General features: G+C 40.0%; 2 protein-coding genes and 1 long non-coding RNA gene across 3 annotated transcripts; all 3 read right to left on the bottom strand.

The window, feature by feature from the left end:
* LOC6625607 (organic cation transporter protein) lies at window positions 1–2,797 on the bottom strand. The gene is made up of 3 exons (XM_032437472.2): window positions 2,415–2,797; window positions 2,209–2,352; window positions 1–1,430 (listed from the first exon to the last, which is right to left on the bottom strand). The coding sequence occupies exons 1-3, from the start codon at window positions 2,795–2,797 to the stop codon at window positions 467–469; spliced, it is 1,491 nt and encodes a 496-aa protein (XP_032293363.1). The 3' UTR covers window positions 1–466.
* A 3,052-nt stretch (window positions 2,798–5,849) lies between these two features.
* On the bottom strand, window positions 5,850–10,492 carry LOC6625608 (organic cation transporter protein). Its single transcript, XM_032437471.2, has 4 exons — window positions 10,456–10,492; window positions 7,903–8,319; window positions 7,681–7,824; window positions 5,850–6,813 (listed from the first exon to the last, which is right to left on the bottom strand). The coding sequence occupies exons 2-4, from the start codon at window positions 8,286–8,288 to the stop codon at window positions 5,850–5,852; spliced, it is 1,494 nt and encodes a 497-aa protein (XP_032293362.1). The 5' UTR covers window positions 8,289–8,319; window positions 10,456–10,492.
* Window positions 10,493–17,750: 7,258 nt separating this feature from the next.
* On the bottom strand, window positions 17,751–19,441 carry LOC116651302 (uncharacterized). The gene is made up of 2 exons (XR_004304313.2): window positions 18,824–19,441; window positions 17,751–18,760 (listed from the first exon to the last, which is right to left on the bottom strand). It is a non-coding gene; the product is annotated as an uncharacterized lncRNA (long non-coding RNA).

Below are 19,441 nucleotides of genomic sequence, written 5' to 3'. Positions count from 1 at the left end.
TTACTATTTAGTTTCATTATACTCTTTATTTATGGTCCAAATAGGAAGTAAGTATCTCTAGCTATTGAATATGTTTGTTGCTATAAAGTATCGTTGTTGCTTAACTAAATCAAACTTATTTATAAAGGGTGGTGTCTATAAATTGTCTACGCGAATTATTTAAAAAATTTCTCTTCCCAACTTGATAACCGAACTTAACTTTCCAAAACTGTTATTGTAACTGTTATTGCGCCTAGGCATAGCAATAAAATCGGGAAAAATAAAAGATTGCAAGGGATCAACCCGGTTTTAACAATAACAACTGTATTAATTTTGCAGCGATTACATTTTGCATTTGTTAACCCTTTTTTGTTGCTGGCATTTTAAGCCAAATGGGTATATTATACAGACTTTGCTGAAGCTGTGAGCTTGGCTTGTGCATATGTCTGATATACTTTGGGGTTTTTGCACCACACAAAATTTCCAGTTACTCCTTTGCCTTGCGTCCAAAGTTTTCACCATCCTCCAATGTCTCCGGCAAGAGAGCACCGCGTGTCTCTGGTAAAAAGATGCTGCAAATCACGGCCGATACCGAGAAGAGGCCAAATATGAGTGGTGTTATCCATGCCTTCAAGAGGGCCAGATCACAGATGAGCGGTGCAAGCAGGCCACCAATACGGCCAATCATAGAGCACAGGCCCATTCCATTCGAACGCACCACCGTCGGAAATATCTCACCGCCCCAAAGATACACATTGGGAAATGATATCGACGCACCAAATAGTCCCAGTGTGGCGCAGGCCACCTGAATCCGCATATCGAAACTAGTCAGAAACACCAAAGCTAACAGGCCAATGGCACTAAGCGCATTGGACAGCATCATTGTTATCTTGCGACCCAAATACTTGGTCAAGACCACACAGAGCAGGGTTCCGGGTATGCCTAGCCCAGCGGCGATGAGATTGTTAAGGAATATATTGCCGCCCAGCTTGGATATATACTGGGCGGTGCCATAGTAGACCATGCAAATCACCAACCAGATAACGAGCATGCAAAAGGTCTTCGTACGCAAAAAGGGCGTTCGAAAAAGATCGATCACGTTACCCTTTTTTGAAGGCGTCTTGGCAGCTAACACTTTATAGCCGGACTCTATTTCCCCACGGATAGTTTCGGTGGGCGCATTGTTTTTTTTTGCAATCTTTTCCAATATCTTTATGGAATCATCCACACGTCCTGTCGTATACAGCCAGCGTGGCGATTCGGGCACCAGGAATATGTAGAGCACGAACACGACCGAAAATATTGTCACGGCGAACTGAAACCAGCGCCAGGTGCGTATAAAGTAGGCAAATATCGCCAGGGAAGCGTGGCCAACGTTGAACGGTATCTGATACAGAATTGCAACTAGTTCGCGTTTCTTCGGTCCTATTATTTCCATGATGAGCACAAAGCTGTTGAGAGGGAGGGAGAGGGAGAGAGAGAGAGAGAGAGAGAGAACAATAATTAAATTCAAATCTAATCCAAAATTGCAGCATACCAAAAGTTTAAATAAATGTAGATTTATTTGCTTTCTTACCATACCTTCATAAACACAACACTCATTTTGCGAGGCATCGTGAAGGTCATTGAAGAAATTTCCAATCAGTTTTGATATAGACTAGATATCAACATATATTCGACTGACAGACTGATGGGTGATCATCGCACATCTGCAGTTTTTCTGTTCGAATTTATTGCGAATTCCACCCGCAAAAGTGGAAAATTAGAGGAAAAATTAAAAGCATAATTAGCTTGAAACCAATATTCAATGATTTTCTTACATTTTCGAAGTGTTCAAAGGTTCAAGCTTCATAATAAGAGACTAAAGTGGGTGGAAAACATTGATTCCATATTTTTTGTGCATCTCAAACTCATTTTATATCAATCTAAAACTGAGATTTGGAACTTCAGATAGTGCGGGTGCATACAAATGTTGTACAACCGGTAAATAGATTGTAGTGAATGTCTTAAGTTGTAAGCAAAACGCTTGAAAATATATATTATATATATTTTATTGGATGGTAAGAAAGCTAAGGCCTTACTACACAGCTTGCCAAATGTTAAGGTCAGATTGCTTTTGGATCGATTAATCATCTTCCTGATAGAGTATATTAAATCATCGGTAAACTGTTAAAGGCTTTCTATTTAGCTCTTTACCATTAAAGTTAGTGAGTGTGGTTTGAAATTTACCTTGTTGTCATGGTGCCGCCTGTGGCAAAAGCCGTCAGAAATCTGAAGAGACAGTAGAACCAAAAATACGGGGACAGACAGACGATCAAACCAGCGCCTAGCTGCATGAAGCAGCAGCCCAAAAACGCAGGACGACGACCAAAACTGCAAATATATATAAGTAAATAATGAAATGAATATATAAAGTTATATTGTATATAGCTTACCGATCTGCGATCATGCCAAAGACAATACTGCCAAACATAACGCCAGCCATAACAATGGATTGTGACATGCTGGACAAACTCGATTTTTTACAGGTCAGATTCCATTCTGTGACGATGGTGGTCTCGAATACGCTGGTGTCGAATTCGATCTCATCGCAGTCGTCGCTGCACGCATCTGTCACGTTTGCTGTTGCGCAACTGAGGGGCGTGGGAGCCGCCAAAAATATGTGTGCTAGTGTGTGCCAGCCCGTGCCAAATTTACTTAAAAATATCAGCATGCAAAACCAGAACTGATAACGCTTAAAGTCACCAATCTGGGAGATAATTGGATCGGCTGTCTTCTCCACCGGGACAGGATCCTTCTTCTTCGGTTGATCGCCCATTATAGTCAGTTATTGTACCTGTGTTTGCTATCTAAAGTGAAAAATATGTAAGAAATAGAAAAGAACATTGTAAGAATGAATGTTAGATAATTGATTATCCTTATAGTAATAAAAGGAGTTCAATGCCAGTTTTTTCCTGTGTAAACTTGACTTTCTCAATTATATATACTATATACATGAATATATATATATAACGGACTGGCGCTCGCACAACTCGCGACCGGCAACTTACTGACTGGCGCGAAAATGCGGCTGGTCCCAAAAGATCGTCAGATCGATTTCATATGCCAACATCGAACCGGTTTTGGGGCCTCATCGACCTCAGCTGGTTAGCAGCCGGTTAGCGTGACAAACTTGGCCAGGCATTAGCACCTGAGCAGCAGCAGCGACAGCGGCAGAGACTCGCATCCAGGCTAAATTGGCATTTAGTATTGCAGCAGAAATAAGGCCAAAAGGCAACAAACCCCACTTTTACCTCTAGTCACAGACTCCCAGCAACATGATTCGGAACTCTGTAGTTGTAGTTAAATAAAGTTGGCCACCTCATTAATTGAAGGTGCGCCGCGGCCAGAGCTATTTGCCACAGATAGCAGCCAGATGCAGCCATTGTCTACAGCCAGATAAACAACGCTGCCACTGCCACAAGATGGCTTAATTATCGACTAAGCCAGGCCACAATCGAGTGAAAGTTTGGCCCAAGTACTGGTACTAGTGAGCCAGGCCCCAAGATTTGTCGTTAGCGACAAGCAACAATCAACACTCGCTACTTGCAACCAGTCAGCATATTCCCACGACTGTGGTAACCTGTCCAGAGCAACAACAGTGGCACAAAATGTCACAACAATTGAAAATAAATTATATGCAAATTGGATAGCCAATCAATATTACTTACACATACGCCAACATACACTCAGGGCCAACACAATGCTAGCCACATGATAAATCCGCCAATTGTCGCATAAATGTGTCACATTGGCACCCACTAAGATGCCCAAACTGGGCATAAAAATATAACTTCAGATATACAATTCGATTTCGATACGGTTACTTAAGAGCTGTCAACATGCCTATATGGTATATGAGCTTTAACAATTTCACAATCATCTCACTTGATTTTTTTTTAAGTATAACTTCTATTAAACTGTGTATGTATAATTGACAGACATGCGGTTAAATCAAGTAGGGAATACTAATAAATGCCCGGTCAGGTCAAGATTAACAAAAACAAACATGCTGACAATTGCTATTGGAGTCGAATAAGCAACCTCTGTTTTTGATCCGACGCTAAGATACCCAAATCAGACTTGCAAAACACACTCCGTTTATAAAGTGCGTCCTTTATATAGCTGTTAGCAGTAGTTTAAGTAATATATTTGCTACGTTGCTTTTACTATTATAATTATTGTTATAACTAAGTATTATCTCTATATATAAAACTGATGAAGGTGCACGTTAAGACGGGGTTTCAAGAAATCCTCCGCAAGTATGGAAGCTTCTGAAACCTCTCTGAAACGTACGTATGAAGCTTTTTTGTTTACCATCCGATCGGTCCCAAACTCATTTTCAAAATTCTTCGTTCAAAGATATTTTGGGGATGTTTCGCACTTTTAAGAAAATCCCTCCCTCCTTGGTGAACCTTTTATCAAACGAACTGAATACTGAAACCCTGTTTCGCAATCGAGTTGCAGCCATATATATATATATATATATATATATATATATATAAGCATATACGATTTTAGTGGCTATTATGATAATGCACTTTTTTTTATAGGTATTGTAAAGTTAAATGCACATGTTACCAATAAGCCTTTATGCGTGGATCACCAGCTATTATCCATACAAACAATTTGTGTGTGATAAGAAAAAATTTAAGCCTATTTGTTGTTTATTTGCACTTTGCACTTTGCACTTTGCATTTGGCTTGCAAATGCTAGGTTTGTCAAAATCGTGAATTATATATGCCACTCACGCCCGCATTTTTCTGATATTATTTAAAGCACATTTAGTTTTATTATTTTACTTTTAATATACAAATTCCCTATATATCCGTTTCATCAATAGCTTTCAGCAGCTGCTGCCAGACTGCGTATAACCCGTACGACAACAAGTTGAGCTGAATGAGATCTGCATTTTCACAGCGGGTGAGTCTGGGTTGAGATAAGAGCTCTCTGGCCTGATAAGGCGCAAATAAATGCTTTATTAGTTTATTATTAACTCGTTCTCCACACTTAGTCAATACGCAAGCAACTTATCTGTACGATTCTTTTTACTAGACTATTTTGAATATTTTAACAGCTTCTGTTGACAGCGCGAACTACTAATGAAATCTGACAATGTTGAATGGAACATAATGGAAAAGAAACATAATAACGAGCTAAGCCCTCTTCGTTAGTGCTTTAAAGTCTTTAAAAAAAGATTCTATTTGCAGAGTTGTTTGTGAAATCTATTAGTTTACTTAGGAATATTATTTAAATGGTTGTAAGTATATAACTCCTCAAACAATCTTAAAAAAGTTAAGCGAACTTTTGTAAAATAATGAATGTATTTCAATGTGTCAGAAATACCCAATAATATAGACATATGATATAAATATCTACAATTGAACGAGCTTTTGAAAGACAAAATACATTCTTCAAGTATCAGAAATAGCCAATAGTATACTCATAACTGCCTAGCAGGGTATTCGTCGCAGGATAAAATTTATAACTATATACGAATATATGGGATTAATTCTTCAAACTTTTATAAAGCTCTCAACTAGTCCCACTTCTAGTGCTTCTGCAGTATGTCCTCGTCACAATTTTAGCTTGAACAACTTGTAATTAACAAAGAAGAGGCAAGTTGAAGAGGCAATTGAAATAATCTATGTACCTACTGCTTGTACCCCACACCGCCTCCATCCCTGCTACTGTTTGTTACATATTTTGCTGCTGGTATTTTTGGCCAAAAGGAGCTGGGTCTATGATAGACTTTGGTTGGAACTGCTTACTTACTTGGGTCTGCGTATAAGACTGCTATAATGTGTTTTCTGCACTTCGCAAATTTCCAGTTACTCCTTTGCCTTGCGTCCAAAGCTTTCACCATCCTCCAACGTCTCCGGTAACGGAGTGCCGCGTGTCTCTGGCAAAAATATGCTGGAAATCACGGCCGATACCGCGAAGAGACCAAATATGAGTGGTGTTAGCCATAACTTAAACTGTGACAGTTCACAAATGAGCGGTGCTAGCAGACTACCAATACGGCCAATCATTGAGCACAGGCCCAAACCATTCGAGCGCACCACAGTCGGGAATATCTCTCCGCCCCATAGATACACATTGGGAAATGATATCGACGCACCAAATAGTCCTAGTGTGGCGCAGGCCACCTGAATCCGCATATCAAAACTAGTCAGAAACACCAAAGCTAACAGGCCAATGGCACTAAGCGCATTGGACAGCATCATTGTTATCTTGCGACCCAAATACTTGGTCAAGACCACACAGAGCAGGGTTCCGGGTATGCCTAGCCCAGCGGCGATGAGATTGTTAAGGAATATATTGCCGCCCAGCTTGGATATATACTGGGCGGTGCCATAGTAGACCATGCAAATCACCAACCAGATAACGAGCATGCAAAAGGTCTTCGTACGCAAAAAGGGCGTTCGAAAAAGATCGATCACGTTACCCTTTTTTGTAGGCGTCTTGGCAGCTAACACTTTATAGCCGGCCTCTATCTCTGCACGGATAGTTTCGGTAGGCGCATTGTTTCTTTTAGCTATCTTTTCCAATATCTTTATGGAATCATCCACACGTCCTGTCGTAAACAACCAGCGTGGGGACTCGGGCACCAGGAATATGTAGATCACGAACACGACCGAAAATATTGTCACGGCGAACTGAAACCAGCGCCAGGTGCGTATAAAGTAGGCAAATATCGCCAGGGAGGCGTGGCCAACGTTGAACGGTATCTGATACAGAATTGCAACTAGTTCGCGTTTCTTCGGTCCTATTATTTCCATGATGAGCACAAAGCTGTTGAGAAAGAGAGCGAGAAAGATAGAGAGAAAGAGAGAGAGAGAGAGAGAGGGAGAAAGAGAAAAAGAGAAAGAGAGAGAGGCAAGCAAAACGATAATTAAATGCAAATTTAAACCAAATTTGCGGCATATCAAAAGTTTAAATAAAGGTAGATTTCCTTACTTTCTAACCAAACCTACATAAACACAACACTCATTTTGCGAGGCATCGTGAAGCACATTGAAGAAATTTCCAATCAGTTTTGATATAGACTAGATATCAACATATATTCGACTGACAGACTGATGGGTGATGAACGCACATCTGCAGTTTTTCTGTTCAAATTTATTGCGAATTTCACCCGCGAAAGTGGAAAATTAGAGGAAAAATTAAAAGCATAATTAGCTTGAAACCAATATTCAATGATTTTCTTACATTTTCAAAGTGTTTCACACATTTCTCACGACCACAAAATGGGTCATGGGTCAATGGAATTGTTTGTTACAAAGGTTCAAGCTTCATAATAAGAGACTAAAGTGGGTGGAAAACATTGATTCCATATTTTTTGTGCATCTCAAACTCATTTTATATTAATCTAAAACTGATTTGGAACTTCAGATAGTGCGGGTGCATACAAATGTTGTACAACCGGTAAATAGATTGTAGTGAATGTCTTAAGTTGTAAGCAAAAAGCTTGAAAATATATATTATATATATTTTATTGGATGGTAAGAAAGCTAAGGCCTTACTACACAGCTTGACAAAATATTAAGATCAGATTGCTTTTGGATTAATTAATCATCTTCCTGATAGAGTATAAAGGCGTTAAAGGCTTTCTATTTAGCACTTTACCATTAAATTTAGTGAGTGGGGCTTGGACTTTACCTGGTTGTCATGGTGCCGCCTGTGGCAAAAGCCGTCAGAAATCTGAAGAGACAGTAGAACCAAAAATACGGGGACAGACAGACGATCAAACCAGCGCCTAGCTGCATGAAGCAGCAGCCCAAAAACGCAGGACGACGACCACAACTGTAAATATATATATATATATATATATATAAGTAAATAGTAATATAAATATATAAAGGTATTTTGTGTATAGCTTACCGATCTGCGATCATGCCAAAGACAATACTACCAAACATAATGCCAGCCATAACAATGGATTGTGACATGCTGGACAAACTAGATTTTTTACAGGTCAGATTCCATTCTGTGACGATGGTGGTCTCGAATACGCTGGTGTCAAATTCGATCTCATCGCAGTCGTCGCTGCACGCATCTGTCACGTTTGCTGTTGCGCAACTGAGGGGCGTGGGAGCTGCCAAAAATATGTGTGCTAGTGTGTGCCAGCCCGTGCCAAATTTACTTAAAAATATCAGCATGCAAAACCAGAACTGATAACGCCTAAAGTCACCAATCTGGGAGATAATTGGATCGGCCGTTTTCTCCACCGGGACCGGTTCCTTCTTCTTCTTCGGTTGATCGCCCATTATAATTAGTTTGTGTACCTTCGTTTGTTATCTTAAGAAACACAAAAACGACAAAATCATAAAAAACATTGGAAAACAGCATGAATTAGAATGTTAGAAATTTATCCCTGTGTGTGTACTGACTGTATTAACTAAATTGACTTAATTTATTGACAGGTTTTTCAAACGTGAACTTGATTTTCCTAATTAGTTGGATACATTTATGTGCCTGTGAAACGTTTTGTCCCTGTTAGTCTATGGTAAGAATCTTGAATCCGAATAAAAAACTTGCGTTTACAAGGTCGAACTCTCCATTCAATAGCGGCGAATTAATGTATTTTAATGTGTCAGAAATACCCAAAAATATAGACATAGGATATAAATATCTATAATTCAACGAGCTTTTGAAAGACAAAATACATTCTTCAGGTATCAGAAAATCCCAATAGTTTACTCAGTACATTTTAGGTGTAGAATATGAAGAATATAGTGTAAGCAGATCTTAATATGTATGCCTTATATTAAGGGAAGGGATAAGAATATTAGGTAAGAATATGACACTCACAGCAGTCCAAACAATCGTATTATTTGAGAAACAGTATATGTATATATGTACATAGCAGAGTTTTCGTAGCAGGATAAAATTGATAGATATATACGAATATATTGGCTTAATTCTTGAAACTTCAATAAAACTATCAACTCTTGCCACTCTAGTGCTTTCGCAGTGTCCTCTTCTCAATTTGAAAATGTTAGCTGAAACAACTTGTAATTAACAGAGATTTGAGCTGTGGCTAAAAATCGCAAGTTGAAGAGGCAATCGAAATGATATGTGTAACTACTGCATACTCCCCACCCTCGTACTGTTTGCCACGCCAGCTGCGTCGACGTCATGCCAAGTGTGACCACAAAGCTAAAGCAATTAAAAGGCATAAAGAACATTTACATTGTAGGTCGTTTTTGGCCAAGTGAGAGATTTAAGCGGCTTTTAAATGTCAGAAGCGGCGGTGAATGCTTATGCCAAATATTTTGGCAAATATTTTTGCCGCTCGTTTTCATTTTCTGGGGTATTTATGGTCCTAGCAACGCTCCAATTATCGCACAAAAGGATTACGGGCCAAATACCGCAAAAATTGTACAGAGCTTATGACGAAATGCGAGCAGTGTTTGAGCCAAGGCCAACACTTTGCACTCCGGTTGCGGTTACTGGGCCATAATTGCAACACAGACCCGTTAACACTGCCAAAGGGGCAGCAGGGAGAGTACGCTTCTAAATCCACTCGTAGCCGAATCAAGCGTTCGCAACAAACAGCCAGACAGATGGAATAAAGTGCAACAAGCGTTTAATTTCAGTTCACATGAAATACAATCAAAATATTTTATATTTTTGCCCATAAAGAAATTCATAAAGCGAATGTCGGCGTCGTTTTACCAATTCATACGAAAATTGCTAACTCAGCGCGCACATATATCATTTTTATGCCCGACCACGCCCCTTTCAACTCATAGCAAATTGACAAATGCAGCAACGCGCGGCAATGTCTGAAATGTCTTTGCCACTATTTAAGGTCTTTTATGAGTTGCCAACTGCGAGCTGCAAGTTGGAAGCTCAGCCCCGCAGCCATCAGAGCGGTGTGTCGTAGAGAGGGTGTCAGAGGAGAGAGGTTGTGAGCAGGCAGCGCAAATGAAAAAGCGCACCAGAAACTATGAACAACGCTCAGCGAAATAAAACTGCTTGTAATATGTAGGAAAAACTCCAAGTAGAGATAATTTGTATATGAATCAAAGTGACTAGGTGATGCTCTATATGTGAATACTAATTGCAAAATTCAAAATATAAATAGAATTTGATTTAAAAGTGCAGATTTAGAAAGGGAATTACGACCTTATAAACTAATAAATTTAAGTTTTTTTGTCGAGAGCGAATCAACATATTGATAAGAATAAGTCCAACCTTAAGCTGTTATCAAATGTTCTTGAAGAGAACAAAAATTAAAACTTAATTAGTTCGATTTTCTTTACCATTTATTTATAATTCGATGTCAAATAATTTAATTTAAAAATTGATTCAAATGCTTCCTAACTAATTTCAATTTGTTTTAGTTTTTATATTGGTAAAATAGTTTCAAAACATTCAACTAAATTTAACAGTTTTGAATTTCTTAGAGATTCGTTTATTTTCACTTACTGTGTTCCCAATACCGAAACGTTGAATAACACTTGCCTGATGCTTGACCTCTACTGAAGAAAATCAATAGCTAGTTCCTTTTTATAAACAGTGTGCAAAACTACCCTTAAAATGTTCTCGATATATATTTGCCAACTACCTGAGTTCTTATCAAACATCTGCCTGTCCATCCAAATGGTCACAAGTCCTGAGCTACCTGTGCCGTGGATCGTGTGTGAGACTGTCTCGAAGGTGTAACAATTTACAGGACTAAGAATCGAGTTGTACTGCAAGAAAAATCTTCCATTGAGATACTCACCTATAATCAAAAGTGGGGAAAATGGGGAAAAGCCAACTCTTACGGCTTCAAGTTGAGGTATACCCACTGACTTTTATAGGGTATTTGCAGCATTATTTTATGTGAAAAAAAATCAGCTAAAAACAAAGCGCCGCATCAACGCTTTGGCTGCCTTGGCTTGAGCTTGGGCTCTGGGCACTGGGCTTTGGCTCTATTCCTCTCTAAATCCTCTTTGATTAAGTGCTCAGTCTTTACTGTGGAGATTTTTTAATCGTTACCTCGTACCACCACGTTCCACAGGACGCTTCTAGCTGCTGGCTGGCTGACTGGCTGGCTGGCTGCTTGCAGGCAAGTGTAGGACGTGCATGTGACCATGCCCCATAGATTAATCGCTAATCTGTCCCTAGAGGGCGTACGGACATTTTTAAAAACTGCACACAAAAAGCAACAAATATACGCTGCCTCATCCCTCTCAAATCCAGCTAAGAGAGCCAGCACCGAGACTACATGAAGACTGAGAACCATTTGGAGTTCTGTTTCTCGTTAACTTCTTGTATACTTTTTTTTTTTTTGTGCGTTACAGCCAAGTCGGGTTTCTGTTCTGTAGCTCTTTAAGTTCGCATTCGCACCTCTTTTTGTGCCTCATTTTTTTCTGCTGCCCTTTTTTGGTTTTATAAATAAATTAATAAATTTAAGGCCCAGCATTAATTGTTGCCCAACTGTCGTCGGCAGAGCTTCAGATTAATGTTTTAATTTTTACTAGTCAGTCGTCTAGTTTAGTATTCTCTCCAGTAACTGCTTTACCTCATCCATTAATTTATGCGCCATTTTTGAGTAATTTGTTTGGCCAGAGGCGCAAAAATGCATTAAATTGGAATGCAACAGGGCCAAATCAGGTCCAGTGGAACGGCTCTCGGCTCATCTCTGAAAATTGTTAATTTTAAAACATAATAAAATGCAGCAATAATTTTTAGGGTTCGTTGGGCCTTTCAATTTGCCCTCGTGCGGCCACAGCGAACACACTCTAATGTGTGTCACATAAATCAGAGCGGGAAGTCGAGAGTGGTTAGTTGAGTTGTGGGGCCTGCTAACTACAGGGTGTCTCACTGGGTCTACTAATCGAAACATAGTGAGCTTGGTACAGATTTCGGCTTTCAAATAACTAATTTAAGACTCAGGTGAGGGCAAGAAAAGGTGGAGCTAAACTTAGCAAAGAGTATTCAAAATTATTGACATACGTCTAGTTTAGGACCAATATTATTTTCGTATTTGAAGAGCAGCAAAAAGGTAATATATGACATTGGGCTATGAACCTTTCTAGAACTACAATCGATCTTCCTCGGCAACACTGCACGCCTATGTTGATCAAAACCATAGTTTTCTGGTGTAAAAAAATTGTAATATTTAGTTCATTATTTAAGAATATTCAAATTATATTTAAGCAACCTTCAAAGCAAAAGGTTCGACTGTGTGTTAAAAAAGGATGCTTTTTAAAGCAGACTTTGTACAGTCGCAATCACTTTCTTATAAATATCCAGCTGATGATAAGTTAGTTTTGAATATAGTTGATAAAATCTGTAATTAAAAAATGCATTGAACGAGTCATGAATACATAAATACAAAAATGGAAGAACCAGAATTACATATTTAAGAGCTTGAATAACATTCCCAAGAATAATAAATAAATATAGTGAGTGGGCGCACCTCTATGATCGGAAGTCCTTGTATTGATAAGTTTTAGAATAGAAAATTAAGGAAACTTTATTGAAACATTTTTTACAATTATCAACAAGGACTCGACTTAATAGACTTTGGCAACTGCGTCTTGAGCTTTATATCTTCAAAGATTTTAATGAGTGTACATTATAGATTGTAAATAAAATATTCGAAAAGCACAGTGTCTATTATAGCATTCCATGTATTATAACGACTTGAATCTTGCTCACATTAAACGAGCTCAGTTGATGGCTTGTTAAGTAAATTGATAGTGACTGGGCGCTGTCATGGGTCTGGCTAATGCAGCTTGTAAGTTGCTCACTTAAGTCATTTGTTTGCAACTCATTTCCAGCTGAGTGCCATAAGCATCATCATTATGATCAAGTGCTGCTGCTGCTGCTGCTGGTGCAGCTACTCAGATTTGTCGCTTTAGTCGGTGGCTGCTTAACTAAGCCGGCTCAAACAGCAGGCCGAATGGTCTGAGCCCTTTTTCCATGACCAGCCCGTGGCCAGCCACGTTTCGGCTTGCCTTTGAACTCCTTCCGAGCGGCTGTTGACGGGCTCCATAATTGCTTGTTAAGCAATTTGACACGACTAAATAAATGACTGACTGACTGAGAAACTGACTGAGAGACTGGCTCACTGACTGACTGACTGACTGACTGACACTAGACTTTGGTGCATTTCCTGGGCGACGCGTATTTCATGCATTTAGCTTAATAATCGAGTCGAGTATTTTACGCCTTGTTGAAGGCCCTGGTAATCTGCCAGGTCTACGACTCGAGGGCCTAATCAATTTGTTGGAGCTAGCCCATTGGCTCAGTGGGGCTTAGTGTAAGGTGGGGCGCACTCTGATTTATGCGTGGCGGGCACGCAAATCGAGGCGCTTAATTTCCGCTGCCGACAGTCGCCAACCGCAGCCTGTCAGTCAAAGCAGCTGTCATAATAGCTTGCAACAAGCCCCATGACCATCCCCCTCCCTCGTTTCTGTGTAGGGGGGTGGGAGCAATGCTTTGCAATCTTTGCGTGTGCTTTAGACCAGAAGGTAAATAAATGCCGACACGGCTCTCGCACTCGCTCTCGCTTTACGCTGGTTTATGCATAATTAACTTGACTACAAAACTTGCACCGTTACAATTTAGTACAAGTTTTAATTTATGCCTCGAACGGAGTCCTGTAATGAGTCCAGCGTCCTTGCATCCGTTAGTTAGCCGTTCAGTTTGCTCTACGTAAGCAAACATATTTTAATTTGAGGTTATGTTTACATGCTCTGTGTGTGTGCCACGCTTCAGCTCGCACAACATCAGCAACAACAACAATAACAAGAACTGTAGCTAAAGCTTCAGTAGAAACAGCAGCAGAGCCACAAGTCCAACCTTCACCTGGTCGCATAATTTTCAAAAGTTACAAATTACACTCTGCTACCATTAACAAATATTTATTTGTCAACAAAGTGTCTTTTGTATTGATGCAAAAGATGTTTAAAATTTATGCTGGGGCTGAGCCTGATATAATAAAGGACTTAACAGCTTTATTATATTATATTTATTATAATTTTTTAATACTCGAAACAGATATATATCTACGTATAAAATGTATGCAATCGGTAAGTTGTTATAATGTCAAAACATTGACAAAATGGAAGATATAATAATCTACAAATCTACAAAATAAGTAAAGCACTTTATTAATACATTTTGTAATCTACACATAAATAAAAAGTAAGTCTTTTTTAGTGTATATTTAAAAGTGATTGATTATTATTTAATTTAAGCTATATTTTGTTATATTTTTATAAAGGTATCGATGATCAATAGTAGACAAACTTAAAAACAAATACAAATATAAATTTTATGTATTTTATAAAGGCATCGATTATTGATTAGCGGTAAAGGTATAATTTCCCAGCTGCATAGTGTTATGGAAATTGTTCAATTCTGTTGGGGTATGCCGTACGTATGCGGCGCTCCATATATGTATATTATCGGTTGTGCGATATCAGACACAAACATAAATGCAAACAATAATATTTGCTTAAAATTGGCTACGCCCTGGACATTGTGTTAACAGAAATGAAGAGGAGAAGAGGAGACAAGGGCGGTCGTTAGGTATGCCAAAAGAAATAAGAGGCAACATGTGTTTTACATGGCAATGGCGATTGGCGATGGGCGATTGGCGACTGTTGATGGCGATGAGGCACAGCAACTGGGCGTCATGTTTGCTGTTCAATCAGTCGTTCAGTTTATGGCAGCCCTGGGACAGGCCCATCCGCTGGTAACAAACCATAGCAGCGTTCTGTGTGCAACTTTACAGTCTTGTTTACTTGCCAGTTGTTGTTGTTGCTGCTATGTTCAAGTCCGCATTGCGTATACGACGCATTGGCACAGTGGATACACATTTTGCAGCTGACATTTTTGCGCCGCTTTTGCTGCTGCTGCATTTTATGCAAATGAAGCCAAATATTGTTATAGGAGCAACATTCTGTTCGGCTGCTGTCCCCCCCTTTCCTGGTCTCTGCCTCCGGTTTCTGTTACCGTGCCATGTTTACCTGCCAGGCCACACAAGAGCTAAGTCAGCCAGTTGTAGTGGCTGTAGGTTTTGTTGCATTCGTATTTATTTTATGTTTTCTATATGTCACACACTGTGAACGAACATGCCACATGCAACACATGCAAAAATCAAAAATTGTTAGTTATATGATGCTCATGTTTTTTTGCCGAAGTGATTTTAGTTGTAGAATGTTTTTGTAAGTGCGCTTGGCTTAATAATTAAAATAAGATATTACTTAAATATTGGAAAACTCCATATGGGTTGCTTATCGAGCGAGCTGCATGCATTTAAGCTGTGAGAATCGCGAAGAGCGGCGTCGTGCTGCAAAAGAGCCAACACGCAAATGGAAGCCAATAAAGATTTAAGCTTTCACCCGTGAATCAGGCTTTTTAATTAATGCATTTGCAAGTGCACTTTAGGCCCACACGCAACATATTTGCCCGTAAGCCGAACATTTCCACCAGCCCTCAGCGTCCCCCTCCCATTTACTACTGCATTTATGGTAAGAGTTGGGTGTTTCTTTTTTTTTGCTTTAAATGCGCATCATAAATGCATTCATTTGTGACACTTGATGTAATTTGTTAGTGCGGTAATTACATAAAAGTGCAACGGCCAAACAATCACACACTTAAAAGCTTTTTGGCGGTGGGCGTGGCCCATGGCCGCGTAGACGTCGTTCTGTGTGGCCCAGTGCAGGCGCGTGTGCGAAATCGCATTAAAATTAATGTAATTTACAACAATGAACATTAACTTAAATTAGCGATGAAATGCAGCGCACACAGACAGATGCACACAGTGCATCGAAAGTGGCTGGTCTGTTAGGGGTGAGGGCTGTGGGCTGTGGGCTGTGGGCTGCGGGCTGCGGGTTACGGGGTAACTGGCTCTAAAGGAATGGCATTCGGTGCGTATGCACACAGCTATTTGGTGTTGTCCCGTTGTCCAGTTGCGTACACTGGCGGCATGTGTGGCATGCAGTCACGTGCAGCCAAACGACGCGAAATTCGCCAACGCATTTGTCCAGCGTGAACCCCCGGCGACTGTCCCCCCACCCATTCTACACACTGTTCGGTCTGGTCAAAAGCTTTTGTTTTCAAGCGGGCGCCAAGGAAACAAATCATTTGCACACAGTTTCCCCCCTTCCTTTGGTAACAAACCAAGCAAGCCCTCCCCGCACAACAAATTAACGGCCATAAAGCGTTTTTGCCAGTGGGTGACGGGCAATGCCGGGTTCTGGTAGAAGAGGAGAATCAAAATTTACGAGCGGTGTCTGCGTCGCCCCAAAAATTATAGCGCACATAAATTGTTAAACGCGAAATCCTTTGATTTTAATTACGTCGAGAATTTTTATTGCCCGGTCCGTGCGGATGCGGAAGTGCGGATGCAAAGGACTTGGGCGCAGCTTTGCGCTGCTTCCGGCATGCGTTTTGCTTGAATTTTCTTTATTTTCCCAGTTATACTTTTTTCGCTTGTGTTCTTTTTTTTAGACAGGCAAATTAATTTTAATTGTGGTTTGGCTGCCGTAATTAATTGCAATTGAAGCGTACAACAAAAGAAAGGTAGCAAAGCGTGAGCGAAGGGCGAGGGAGAGAGAGAGAGAGCAAGTGAGGAGGGCTAGAAATAGCATAAGCCAGCTACTTGCGCCCATCAAAACAAATCAAATGAAACGCATATTTCTGCTTCAATTAATCAAATTAATTGAAATTTAATGAACCTAATTGTTAAGAACCTAAACGCAGCGAACCTCAAAACAAGCTTTGTTGTTGTTGCTTTTTATTTTATTTATTTATTTTGTGCTACTTCAGGTAGCTACAATAATAACAACAACGGGCAGAAATATGCAATACGGAAGCAACACAAAATGGCCGCAAATCAAAGGCAGCGCCGCTCGGCATTTCCTTTTTGGCTCTGCTGAAAAGTTAATAAAGTCGATATACAAAATGGCCACGCGCCTGTCAACGATTCCCACAGGAACTGCAGGAATTTTCGAGCGTTCAACCCCCAACTCCCCATGTCTGCTGGCACCTTAAGCTGCCCAGGCATTTATTTGGCCAAGTCTTGCAGTATTTTTTCAATTTCTTGTGATTTTTAGTATGGGCCACACAAATGACAGACTCAACATTTTAACAACGTATTATAGCTAAGCAGGATAATAACACTTGGGCTTCCTCCCTCTGCGTGTGTGTGTCTGCGTGTGTGTCTGTGTGTGTGCGCGCAAGTGCAAACAAAGCTAAAATAAAGATACTTCCGGGCCGTGACCAGTGACAAGCACTTTAGTTGCGGCCAGCGAACAATGCGAATCACTTGGATTCTACGCGCTTAGTGTTGAGCACTTGGCCGTTTAACAGTTAAACATTGGTTGTTAGCTATGAAATGAATAATGTTGTATGCGATTTGTCCATATACACTTTTGTTTTATCATTGAACTAACTTTTGCTTAGCTAAGACCAAAAAATTGTACATGTTGTGCAAGGAACAAGTTTTTTATGTGTAACTGAAAGCCTACCTTACTTTAGAACTAGCCTGTGGAGCTTAGCCGCGGTGGCTGAATTCTTGTAATTTTCAACCTGTTTCTAAATAAGCAAAATACCAAAAATAAAAAAGAGAAACAATTATTAAAATAAATGGTATATTGAAGATCTCTCAAAGTTGGCAATTGTATTCGGAAAGTACAAAACGCTGTCGTGTTTAAGCTATTTTATTAACATTTTCCAACTGGCCATAATTAAAATTATTATAAGCAATTATTAAAAAACAATTTGGTTGAATTTTTGTGCAGATACTGCGGAGTTTATTTTCATTTATTAAAAAGAAACAGCATAACTGACAAATGTATTTAAGTTAATCAATAAATATAATGATTTCCATTTTGAAAACGCGGCAAAATGCTGTTCAGCTAGTTTTTGGCGGAATTTGGAGCATGTTTCGTAACTTCCCAACTGCCCAAACCCCGCATTAAATCTGAGTTGACGTCCGTTTGTTTGTATTTTTTATGAGCTGCCAGGACAGCGAGGAGTACTAGGGATGTGTAGCTGTAGGAGCCTGAAGAGTGATGCTGGTCAACACTACACAAATTGTTGCGCTGACCGTATCCGTGTCCTTTGTTGTGCGTCATTTTCTTGTGTGTTGTTTGCTGCTGTTTGTTGTGTTGTTTGTTATTGTTGTTGCTGCTGCTGACTCGTTCATTGTGTTTGCGCCATAAATCGCTTCCGTTTATGTTTTAGAGCCACACAATGGTCCAAAGTGCGAGCTGAACAAGAAGCAGAGCACGAAGTAGCTGTAGGAGATAAAGAAGAAGAAGCAGCAAACGGCAGGCAGGCAGCATCAATGGCGGCAGTCAACAAAATGGCGACGTTGACGTCGGCAGCACTGCTGATCACAAGCGTAAACAATAAAGTTTAAAACAACTAAGCCCAGATACAAAATGTTCTACTGGGGGGAACAGCGATGGAATTTCATTTCGTATTGTCTCTCAGTATGTGTGTGTGTGTGTGTGTGCTGGAGCTGGTGTGTGTACTTTCTAGCCACGGCTCGCTGCGCGCTCTTGACCATGTGACCAGCAAGCCGTGTCAGTCATTTTGAGCGCCGTTACGCTTTTGTGACCTCCCCACACCCCCACCCCCTTAAAACAAGTATTAGTTGAGGGAGCTGAGGATGTGGATGGAAGAAATCTCATCTTTGTGTTTGCACTTAGCCCCTAGCCAGTGTGCGCGTTGTCCTCCTGTTGTAGTATGTCAGGACATTGCGCCGCCTTTTCGCCTTGTGCTGGAAATAAAATAAGTTAGTCCCTGGCAGCAAGGCAACGTCCTGTCCCAGGACACAACGCACAGCTCATGTTGACTTTTCCTATTTTAAGTCCGTTTATTTCTTTTACACTTGCCTACTCCCGACACCACACCGCACTACGCCTCTGTCCGCCTTCACTTCCGGTTTGGGTTCACAGTTCGCATTCGGTTGCAGCAGTTGTTGTAAAATGAAAAGTTTTTCAGTCGCCTGCCAAGTGGCAAACACCGCTCTGCTCCCAACAACAATGCCAATAACAAGAAGAAGCAAAGTAGAAGAATAAAGAAGCAGCAGCAGCAGTCAGCAAATGCAGTTCCTAAGCTAAAGTTTTAATGATCCAAGACGCTAGATTTTAGAATCCGAATTACTTTGTTAAAAATGTTAAGAAATACGCAGTGTACTTGGAAAGGCAAAACCAATTCCATAAATTTAAAAGATATCACATATATTATGAGAACTTGCTGGACTATGGATTTAAAGCTTTAACTTGCCCGTGTTTACTTCTCCTTTTCTCAGTGGCAACAATCAAATTTGTATGGAAAACCTTCACTGCTATCTGTAAAAAATGTAAATATTATAGTTGTACAACGAGAAATACTATTATTTATAATTCTTCTTCTGTTATGGTCCTTTTAATATGTTCTAACTTATTTGCGCTATAAA

The sequence above is a fragment of the Drosophila virilis genome, chromosome 5 (assembly GCF_030788295.1).
Source record: "Drosophila virilis strain 15010-1051.87 chromosome 5, Dvir_AGI_RSII-ME, whole genome shotgun sequence".
Classification (NCBI taxonomy): Eukaryota; Metazoa; Arthropoda; class Insecta; order Diptera; family Drosophilidae; genus Drosophila; species Drosophila virilis.
Note: the sequence above shows the minus strand (reverse complement) of the source record. Positions and strands in the feature narration are given on the sequence as shown.